Here is a 12,108-nt window from a genome sequence, read left to right on the forward strand (position 1 = left end):
GTGCGAAATCTTTATGGCATAAAAAGGAATTTTCAAAATCAAATCTTTTATTGCTTCTTAACCTATAAAAATAGGGACAGACCTCGAGGAAGTGCTTAACATCACCAAACAAACCACATAGTTTACATTTATCGTCATCCTGTATCTTAAACCTAGCGAAGTATTCCGGAAAACGCCCATGTCCGGTCAGAAACTGGTTAACGTCAAAAATCACTGAAGATGATATTCCTTTTCTTAGTCAATTCTAAGTGCCTCAAAAAAACGACTTCTTCTTTCAGAAGTATTCCACTGTATCTGTCAATGCTTAAAATAATAAGAATAAATAACTCTGGTTGCTAATTTTTTTAACCTTGGACATAGTATAAATAATTGAAGTTAATAATAACATATATGAATACTTGGAATTCACTTTCACTAAATATTCTTATAAAATATTTAGTTATGAAAGTGATGCTTTTAATCACATGCATGCTTTTAAAACCTGTCATCGACTCCTTTCTGACAACCAAATTTTGTTCTTAGTTAAAAAATTCCTTTGTGCTACGGCTGATGCACGTAGTAGCAAAATCAACTATTTTTATAAAATCCCGGACTATCTGAACTAATTACGGACGTTTGATAGCTCTAGCAATAACGCAGCACCATGGAATTAATGATAAAGTTTGAGACAGAGTAATGCAATTAATATGTTACATTATGAATTATGAAGTAGGAGTACTGTAAAAACCAGATTAGTGATTTATTATTTATCATTTTAGCATAAGGTTTTGCTTTATGCAGTGGCTTCTCTACCAAGGGTGCAACGCATGCATTTGCAGAGGCCGCCAAGAATAAGGAGGTGCCAAAACTGACTTAAGTTATACATTTAACTTGCAGTTTATTATCAAGGAGGAGTGCAGTATACTATCTATTGCATTAGACGACAACTTTCTCAGTGTCATTTTTTATTTTTAGTGACATTTTAGCTTAGCATCCACATCCCAGACGAAGTTAATCTGAAGACAAAACTAAAAATTAAAAGTTATTGCAGATTATAAAAGGAAATTAGTGTAAGCTACAATTTAGTATCATGGTTTAATTGATAGTCTTTTCAAAGCTATCAATTAAAGGCTAATTTAAAAAGAATTTGAGGATGATTTTTCCTCTAAGAAGTAATTTTCGATAATATTATTGACACATCTCATCTTTTTTGTGAAATCCTAAAACTAATTCGACTTACCACAATGATATTATCTTCGAGATGGAAGGGACTTTTCATAATGTTTGCCAGAATGACTTTAATCTTATTAGACATCAAGGTAGTTTGCTGTGGCAAATTGTATATATGTGCCCCTGTTGCTCGTATAGCTTCTACGAGATCGGGCAAAAGGACTTCAGTTTCTGTGTCTTCCACAAGGACAAGATGCATTATAACCCTCGGATATTCCTTCATTGATGTCACGAAACTAGACACTTTCAAGCCAGTCAGAGCACTCTTCCAAGCAATCAGCAGTACGATAGGAAGTGTATGGCTGTACTTTTGAGACACCTGGAAAAGGAAAGAAAAAAATGTAATTTTTATGATTATCTTGTGAATTGATAGTACCCTTTTTTCGGCAAGTATATTCAATGTAATTCATTTCATTCACAAATTGTTAATGTCCATACAGATGATCTAAAGCATAATATAGAATTACTTAAAAAGGACTCTTAAACATTTACAACTAAACCTTACTAATTTTCGCTAGAACTCGTCGCCAGAATTTCGGTAGGTGCTGCAGCTGCGTGTGATGTATGGTGTAGTCGAAAACGTCCTTCCATCGCTGTGTATTACCAATTACTTTTGCCATAGAAATACTGTATTTGTAATTAAAATTGTTTTTCTATCTTATGTGTAATTCTTGTATTTACGGCTTTATCAACATGTGATCGCTAGAAAGGTAATTTTGATGAGAAATATGGCCCTGCCGCAGTGATGGCAAATCTTTTGAGCTCAACATATCAAAATTCAGGAGCTTAGCTTGGCCGAGAAGCGCACCACTTGAGAGGTCGCTCGAGGGCGGGCGAAACGATGCAAAAAGAATCTGAGGACGGTAGAGAGGGCCGTAACCTCAGAAAGAAATGAGAAATGTATACATGAGTTATGCAACTAATGGCTTTGGGGCGGAAATTGATGGTATAAGATTGCTATAAAAATCAAATAATGAATAATACGAGTTGAAAAAAACTTGGTGCTACGTCACACACAAAATCATCCATCTGCCAAGAATGCGCTCGAACGCGCCCGAGACAAGCGCGCATGTTGACGATGACGATGCCATTGCAAGAAACAAATATTTTTGAATTGTGCAAGTTTTTGGTTCCGTCGAGGGCTATGGAAATGCTTGATGCTTGTCAGCCAAAATGGGTCATAAGTTCGCCATCCCTACTCTGCCGAAATGGTCTTGTCTCTAGTACTTTTTAAACTTCATTTTTCACTACGCATTCTGTCAACCACGCATTCTGACGGAAAAGCTTTATCCTTATTGAAACACGATTTCAAAACTTCTATCCTCATTCAAAAGATCAGTTTTATTGATGTATAAGCTTTAATGCATTATGACAAGGTCGCATAGATGTCCTTTGTCTGGTTTCGCCCAGGCGAACCGAATTCTGAATGCAATGGTGTCTATTTCATACCAGAAGAAAAATCTTGTTGCAAAGAGGTCCCTTGGTTAATTTTTCAGGTTTTACTCTCGAAGGTCACTCCAACGGTTCTAAAAATAAAGAAGTCTTTCACCAGCGTTGGAATGTGGACAATTTTGTTATGTAACAGTGCAGAATCCTCACCTCCCCTCGGGGTTTTGAACCGCTAGAACTATGACTTCACGTGTGTATTGTTTATCAAGCGCATTTCTGTGTAACAAAATTCTGAAATTACGCACTGGAATGTATCCAAGTCCCACATCGTCATGAACCACACCTGTTAAAGTTTTTTTTAATAAAATTCATGTTTTTGTTAGAACTTGAGTTATAAGTTTACTTCAACCCTGTATTACAACAAGGGCTTTGTGTAGTGGATTCAGCCACTACACCACAGCACCCACTAATCAGAGATTTGTAGCATGTATATTTTTCTTTTGTGAAATGAAATCAGATTTCCTAAATAGGGTTCGTACACCCTTCTGCATGTGGAAATAAACTACTTTTAAGGACCGTAAATGAAAACAATTAAGGACCTATTAGCGAACAGGAACTGAATAAACTAAAGCAATTATCTACACCCGAACTTCACTTTTGCAATCTGTAAGAATAATGTAAATCAGTAAGTAGGTTGCATTATTGTTAAACATAATATAATATTTAATTACACAACAAATTCAAGAATAAAATTAACTTCATAAACTTTTTTCAAGAATTAAATCATGAAATTTCTTTAAATTATAAAACAGCATTAAATTATAAAATTTCTTGAAACATTTATATTTTACAGTTATTTATAATAGTCCCATAAGAAGATTATTGGCTTTTTATTAAAATTTTACTAATAGTTAGCATTATATTAATTTTTTTCTTTTATGCGTCATTTTGTTACGTACTCGCTCAGTCCAGAGATGTATGCAAATTTTATGTCAAGTGGCATAAGTTAAACTGTGAAGTAAAATAATAATCAGCATGACTCATAATATAAATTTGGCTGTTGCCTCCGCAGCTGCTTGCTTAGAAACAGAGAGCCGCTGATCAGAATAAACGCCTGTCGTTTGTATGGTTGGTAAATATTGAAAGTTAACTGCAATTTGTCTTCCCCAGTTGCCATCGTGTAGATTTGCAAGAGTTGTAACCCAGTTAACATGCAGTATTTAATATAAAGTTCCAATAAGCCGCTGAAGCACCAGAGATGATAGTTGTTTTGTATTATTTTAAATCTTATTAGCTTTAAGAAAGGAAGTTTTATGTTAACTTTTCCCACATTTTTGAGTTGTATCTCGCATCCACAATAAGGATTAAAAAAAGGAGATATAACTCCCCTTGACATCTAGAGATACCTCTAAGGGCGAGACTTGGTTACAAGTAATTAAATTACGTAGTTAGATATCCTTAGTCATTATAGATCTAGATGATTACTATTAAGAAAATTTTTTATTTATAAAAAATATCCATTAAAATAGAACTAAAAACGTTTTACAGCAGTTGTATTTTATGATTAATTCTGAAATGATATTAGTATAACTATACATTAAAAAATATAAATCATTTACGTTTTGTAGCATTTACGTTTTGTGTAAATATAACTCCGATAATAATTTCCAGCTACTTATTGTGCTGTGTGTGCTATTTATTATGCTTATTTTCCTAATAAATTGTTCATTTATTCCAGCTTATTTAAACTTATTATTTAAGGAGACATCAACGATCTCATATCTAGCAATAACTGGTGTCAGAACTTGAATTTCTTTGAATGCCGATAACGATAGAGGTAGAAGTCATTATGGACATGATTGCTGCCGGCAATTATAAAACAATAATTAACTATATGAGCTTAAACTCTATTAATTGTTATGCGGCATTAATTTCTACATATTTTTCAATTTTGAATACTCAAGTTTTCTTTTTTATCACTAAAAATTGATTAGATAATTCAAAATTATGAGCTATAGAGGTAAACATAATCCTAATTTTTCTTGTTTTCATAAATTATTAAGTAAACATGCATTTAAATCTTAGCATTCTAGAAAAATATTGTCTGCGATGTTATTATCATACGATGATTTGTAGGTGCTTTGTTCTTTACCACGATATTTTGCAGGACAATTTTTGAAAACTGAGAAGTTTTTGAATAGCCTTATTTTCTACCACGATGTTTCATACAATGACGTTTTAAAACTGCCATATTTTCTTCTTACTTTCTTTTATTCTGTGATTTTTTATGCAACGATGCATTCCAATCACGCTGTTTTAACCTGTAACCATTTACAAGGAAATTAAAAGAAAAAAATCAATATTACTTTTTCTTTTTTTGGAAGTTCCTTCAACAAAGAAAGCGCAACTCAAATTTTAAAATTTTATCTCATAAAAACTATTAAGCACAATTCATTCTAAAAATATACAATTTAACGATATGAAATAAAAACAAAGATTTCTGTAATAAAAATCATGGTATAAATATAACTTGTGGTTTATTACAAATAAAATATTCTTAACACTTACTTTCAGTGCTTTGTTAACACCGCAGATAAGACAAGTGTCATTAACAAGTTCCTCGGTAATAACGTAGGTGTTTAAGGTGTCTTCAAGATCTTTGGAAGTCGCATCGAGTTCTACGGCTGTTTGCGCTTCTGTTACAGTTTCGTTGGAGAATGTGACCAAATTCAATTTTACATCTGCTGGAGCCAAATGCGAGAGAAAGTGAATGAAGGAGTATTTAATTGCTGTCATTTCCTGTAAGGGAAAATATTATATTTATGTGCCACAGTAACAAACAAAAACAAAGAAAAGAAGCTCATTTATGCAGGTTAAATTTATAAGGTATTTCTCCCGCCTTCGTAGTGCAGTGGTCAGCCCACTCGACGCGTATTCGACAGGTCCGCGGTTCGATTCCTGGCGAGGGCATTGCTCATTTTTCATGTCTCCTACTTCGAAATAACCTAATGTCTCTACAGATTATGAAAGAAAGTATTAAAAACAGCTGTGGTAACATATTGAGAACAAAAATATTCTCAGAAACTTTAAAAAAAGATCTGTATTGCAAATATATTAATTTAATAAAATTGCTTTGAAATATGAGAATTTATCAAAACACTCTCTTAGAAACAGAGATCTCGGTCCGTTTCTGTTATCGGGACCGGATTCAGAAGTGTATGTATGTATATATGTGTGCATGTATACGTATATGTGTGTATACATGTGTGCATATATGCATGTTTGTACGTATGTGTACACTCTCACGCACATACATACATACATGCAATACATACATTGAAGCCGTTCGGATAACAGAAAATTACAGAGATCTCTCTAAAGCTTCTTAAGCTACTTTTGGCCAATTTTATGGATATTAGCATCCTTTCTCACAGCAAAGCAAAGTAGTTGCATATATTCAACTGTTTTTTTTTTTTTTTTTTTTTTTTTTTTTTTTTTTTTCTTAACGGAAATTCATAAATTCTCATATAATGTTAAGAATAAGATAATCTTTTCGTCGTATCTTGTTTAGTGGATTTTAAAGACATATAGCTTCTGCTTCATCAAAGCATATGGCGTGTTGAAAAAACAGGGATTCGCGCAAAAAGTGAAAATATTTACTTTTAAGGTGAGTCAAAAGTAATTTAATGCGTAAGGTACAAAATTAATGTGCATACCCATTAAAATTGATTTTAGTTTTTGTTTCTAAATCTAATATGCAATTGATTAATTTTCTGTAGCCGGGGTTCACAACCAGAGGCGCGAGGAAGCATTTGAAAGAATGCGAGATTTGTTTAAAATCAATTAAATAATTGTTTAAAAATTACGCGTACGTACTACATTGGTGCGTACGGAACACATATTTCCTGCGCATGGGTCGATAACAGATTTCTGCGTATATTGTTAACATCACTCGCATTTTGCTATGTAATTATACACCAGTTAATTTTTATTGCATTTTGTAGTGAAACTGTGTTCATGTCAAGTTCCTTTCTCTTCTGTAGCTAATAAGCAGAAAGTAATATTTCTATTACTTATCTATCGTTATTTTTCATCAAATCAACTTGATCCATATTTTCAGGTTGTTTTCTTAAATTATTCTTTACATTCAGGATGTCAAATTGAAAAAAGCGATATGCTGATTATCTGACGATTAGTTTCACTTGCACCAGAACAATCGATGATGCCCCGCATTAGAAATCAGTTGTTCTGGGAAAAGTCTTATACAAGTTTAAAGTAGTGCCGTTATCAAATAATACTGTTCAAAGCTGAATTAAACGATTTTAGTTTGGACATTTTTAATCACGTTGTCGCTGATATTAGAGCTAGTTTCTGAAAACCTCTCTCCACTTGGACGAAACAATTGATGTTATAAATATTAATCAACTCATTGTATTGATGAGGTATGTCCATGATGCGACCATAATGGAAGATTTTCTGCTCTGTGAAAAAAAGGAAAATAATCAGAGGGAAAGACGTCTTCCAGAGCTTGAAGGACTTGTTTGCGAAATATGGCTTTGATAGCCAAATGATTGTTTCTGTACATATTGATGGCGCGTCTATGTTAGGAAATAAATCAAGATTTTTTGCACTGATGAAACAAGGTTCCACATTTACAAGGTACCTACTGTTTTCTTCATCGACATACTCTGGCATCAAAAACATTACCGTCAAAGATGAAAAAAAGTCCTTCAGTGAAGATCATCAACTGGATTAGGAATCGCGTTCTGAACCGCTATCTCTTAAAGTTGTTTAATGAAGAATTTGGAAGTGAACATTCGAATTTAGGTTTTGAATACGGAAGTTCGCTGGCTTTCACGCGAGAATGCTTTCACGCGTTTTTTGTGAACTTCTAAAGACTTAGCTAAAGGAAGCTTTTAAGGGAATGAGCTTTTATGAAGCTTTTCTAAGGAACGATTAATGATCTGGTTGGATAAACGGGATGACAAGAATTCAACCAAATATTAGCTATCTGAGTGATATTTTCACTCATATGAATGACTTGAATTTATCTAAGAAAGAGAAAATGTAAGCATATTGAAATACTACAAGAAGATAAATGGTTTCAGAGAAAAGTTACAACTTTGGTGTCTACCAGTTAGAAAAGCGAATCCTAATTTTCCATCACTCGAAGGTAGGGTTGATAACAATAAGTGTTATCTCAAATTCATGTGAAGAAACTGTAGAACATTTTTAAATATTACCAAACGTTATCAACTGATCAAATTGATACGTATTTTAAAGGAGGTGAACTGAAAACTTAGGAAACATGTCTTATAAGCCAATAGTCTTTCAAGTTGGATAATACAGCGAGTGATAAAGAACTGATCGAAGATCTGTTAGAAATGCGGAAAAAACGTGTTCTTGAAATGCGTTTGAAAGCAAACTTTGGAATAATGTTGGTGTTTGGCAATGAAATATTCCCGAAATTTCGTGAAATGGCACTAACTATGTTCATTCCACTTGCAACAATATATTTAGTGCTCTTTTGCTAGTCAAAACAAAATTCAGAAATGAAGTTGCTTGAATGCGCAAGCAGATATTCGAATTGCAATTAACAACAAAATGCGATGATTTGAAAAACTTTCATCCAATAAACAGGAACAAAAAGGCATTAATTGTTTTTTGAAAGATTTATGCAAATGTTAATTTTTGTAATATTTTCATATTTCCATGTTTCATTTTTGTTTATTATTAAAATTTGATTATATAACGTTGATTTCTTTTTGAAAAATTGTTATGGGTGCGAAAACATATAAACAAACTTTAGGGGAGCCGGACAGGAATAAGTTTGGAAACCCATGCTCTAGAATTTTGTGAGGTCTCCAGATCTTCGAATGCCATCTACTGAGTTTTTTTTAATCAACACTGAGCTAGTTGAGCTTGTCTGAGCTAGTTAAGCATAATGTGAATTTACTTATCTTATTTAAGTAATCTAATCAAATGTGCAAATAAGTAATAACTTATTAAAATGTTATATGCTGTAAAAACTGTTTGCCAGCGTTAAGCAATCAATGAATTTAACAGGTAAACTTGCTGTTGAATAACCACTTCGTCCTTCAGAGGGTGAAGATAAGTAATGGATACGTGAAAAATCAAAAATGTCTTTTTTCGTTGGTTGTTTCACATTACCACAAATTATTAACTCATGTTCTGTTATCAAAATTTAGATATAATAGTTTGTTTTTAAAAGAATTAATTCATGCGCACAGTAATCTAGTAGTTTAAATTCAAGGGCAATGTTCCATAACCCGTTACATAAACTTTGTCAAATAAAGCATCAATTAAAATAAAATAGCTATAATATAGTATTTACACTATTTACTTTGGTCACAGTGAGTTTGTTTAAAGAATTTAACCCAGTAATGAATTGAAACTCATGAAATAAGAGCTATGCACAAGAGAGAAAACTGCTCTTTTGTCATCGAGCACCTCCTCCTGCTTCAACTAAAAACTGAAACAATGATTAAAATGGCGCAAGTGTGTGGCATTTAAGCTGAATTTAACTAACAAGTTTTAATTTTAACTTGCATCTTTCTTTAATGCCTCATTTTGTCACGCACTCGCTCATTTCAGAGATTTATGCAAATCTGATTTGCAAGTGGTTAAGTATATAATTCGTTACCTCATGGGAGCATTAGATTAATGTTCGGAGGTGAAGAACGCCTATCGCGTTTGTCTGTTATTTAGCATATGCCGCTGCTCAACATAAAGTCAGAATTGCCGGAAGTTAGCTTTTGCTGACGTCATAAGATATTGACATTTCATAAGTTCAGACTTGATCTAACTTTCACTTTGTCTGATCCGAAGATCGTAGCTTTGATAAGAAATTAAATTACTTAGATTTTTAAGCAAGAGGCTTTTAAATAACAGCTTACTTCTCTTACAAGTTTGAGAGACTAGTAATTTATTTATTTATTGATCCAAAGGGGCTTTGTACCTGAAGGACTGTTGTTTTCGTTTTGCGATTTTGCGTTGAATCTCTATAAATGTCCGTTTCACTTTTCAAACTGTTGCCACCAAATGTTAGATTCCTGCATTATATTTGAAGAAATTAAATAATGAAACATCTGCATAAATGTATGTATATTTCTCGCATTGTGATAAAACAACGGTACATAGAGCCATCGAATTTTGAATGACGTAATCCTAATACGAATATGGGCATGTGGAAGACCAAATTTGAAATTTGGAATTTGTTTTATTATCGGTTTCATATTTTGTAAAACTTTAACGAATTTTTGATTAACAAACTCAAGGATTTCAAATTGAGCATGGCAACACTATACGGGGGGGGCACCTTTTTATCGCCAGCGCGCGAAACTGTGTATCGCAAATTCTCATTTAAAAATTATTTTGCGACATTGCTATTAAACTGAATTTTATGATTTAAGTGCAAAGAACATGATATTTAATAAATAATGGTAACACAAAAAAACGTTAAAAAAACGTCCCTTTGGACGTAATTTAAAATCTGAAAACTTTCAGATTTAATTTTTTTGTGATATTTTAATTTGTCCCTTACAATAAGAATAAAGTTATTTATTTTACATGCTTTCACTATTTAATAAAGCTATTAGGAATAACTCTCACTATAGCTTTTAAGTAAAACTGAGGGGTGGAAATTAGATTTCAAGTAGTTAGTAATTAAAATTAGTCCTTGCATTTGTTACAAGCTTATTATGCCCGATCTTCATTCTGCCAGATTTCATATAAACAGAAATGAATGCAAGACTGAAAGTATAAGACTTTGGGATAATTTACCAAGCTCATATAATGAATGAATCCTGCAGCTAATGCAGATGATAATTCCCTTTCTCTTTGAATGGATCCAATCATAATTATGGAGAAAGAACTTAGTAAGTGATGGTGAATGTAACGTAAACAGCATGAATTCCTCTGAAATTAAAGAAAGCAACTAGGAACAAAAAAAAAACTTAAGAAAACAATTTCTCTGAAATTTAAGAAAATTAGTGAGCACGAATTCCTGTGATCAGGAACGCATGGTCAGTAATTTTCTTACATTTCAGAGTTAAAGCTTACTTAAAAAATTGTAGATTATAACAATAATAAGTCTACAGAATAAAAATTCGTCGAAATGGATTCGGGAAGAGTCAAAATGTATATTCCTGTTGAAATATGATTCCCGAAATTTGTCACGATCACAATACTTCTTTACTTCGTATAAGAAAGTAAAAACTTCAATGATTTCAAAACTAAATAAATTTGTTAAACCTCAACGAAACTGGGATGAATATCATTGACCGAATCATCGACCGAGCGAGTAGAGAGCGCAACCTGTCGAAAAGAAATTTGTTCATCTACTGTTTGGAAATTATAAGAAGAAAGAAAAGCTCTTTATCGTGCAGCATTATTCTTCTAGTCTATCAATACTCTCTCATTGTATTAAGATTATCAAATTATATGCATAAATTATAATGCACAAATATGTCGGAATTGTATGTGTATTTGTGAGTATCAGTATTCTCTGTATCATACACAGTTGTCTTAAATTTGAATTCTGTTCATAGTAAAGTATCATTTGCTTTTATATTTCGACAAAAATTAAATAACTTGTTAAACCCTTCCTAGCTTAATATTCCACCCAGGAAAAACTTGATTTCTGCCATTTTGCGTAGGAAAGATATGTTAAATAACCATGGTTTTATTATTGAACCTTTTTTGTTTTATCAAGAGGCTACTTACCTTACTCAAGTCTGTTGTTGAACCATTTTGAACGGCAAAGATTACTTGAAGTTTAGGTTCACTTAGGCACTTGAAAGTAGTTACAGTGGGAGGCTTTATGTCTGTTCTTGATGGATTTCTGCAATAACCAATCTTTTATTTAATGACATTACATTGTTGTGGTTTACCGTTTCAATGATATCTCTCTGAATGTTTACTTCAAATAACAGAAAGCAATTAATAATTTATTACAAAATAATTACAGTAGTGATCAGCTTAATCAAAACTTAGATACAAGAAGTTTACTTTGCTATTTAATGCTGTGTTCGTACTTTATTAGTCTGGGATCGGGTTTCGGCCCAGGAATCCAATTCTCGTGGCCTGCGACCACCTAAGAATACAATCAGTTTCTCTTTAGTGCACGAGAAATATCGGCAACTGCCAAAGTCACTTGTAGAGTAAATCCACAATTCAACTAAAGCCAAAATAGCAACAACTTTGAAACTCTATTATTATCTAGTTTCAACGAAAAATGCGCAAAATATTTCCTTTCAAAGAAATCTGCAATTCTCCAAACAACTAAAACCGAAAGCGGCGAATAGGTGATGTATGCGTAATATTTCGGACTTGGGAGAGTGTAGAAAATGTTTTAAGACCAATCAGGAATGTGATCGGTTATCGGGAGATAACTATGTCAAATTATGTACATAGGAAAAAGATGACGAAATACATTTGTCAGAAAAAATCGTTAAACTGCAGGAATGACCATATTTATATTAACACGGG

At 32.7% G+C, this 12,108-nt stretch overlaps 1 protein-coding gene across 5 annotated transcripts in view; it reads right to left on the minus strand.

The window, feature by feature from the left end:
* Nucleotides 1-12,108, minus strand: part of LOC118187984 (calcium-activated chloride channel regulator 1-like) — a 101,217-nt gene that overhangs the window by 55,391 nt on the left and 33,718 nt on the right. For 4 of the 5 annotated variants that reach the window (XM_085811633.1, XM_085811631.1, XM_085811634.1 and 1 more), the window contains 4 exons: nt 11,344-11,461; nt 10,402-10,536; nt 5,167-5,397; nt 1,220-1,528 (listed from right to left, as the gene is read on the minus strand). In XM_085811633.1, coding sequence (XP_085667759.1) covers nt 1,220-1,528; nt 5,167-5,397; nt 10,402-10,536; nt 11,344-11,461 — 793 coding nt within the window. The remainder of the gene's footprint in view (nt 1-1,219; nt 1,529-5,166; nt 5,398-10,401; nt 10,537-11,343; nt 11,462-12,108) is intronic. The other variant, XM_085811632.1, reaches the window with a different exon arrangement.

This window comes from Stegodyphus dumicola, chromosome 2, assembly GCF_044657685.1.
Source record: "Stegodyphus dumicola isolate Sdum_Otavi_A_Nest chromosome 2, ASM4465768v1".
NCBI classification, from domain to species: Eukaryota; Metazoa; Arthropoda; class Arachnida; order Araneae; family Eresidae; genus Stegodyphus; species Stegodyphus dumicola.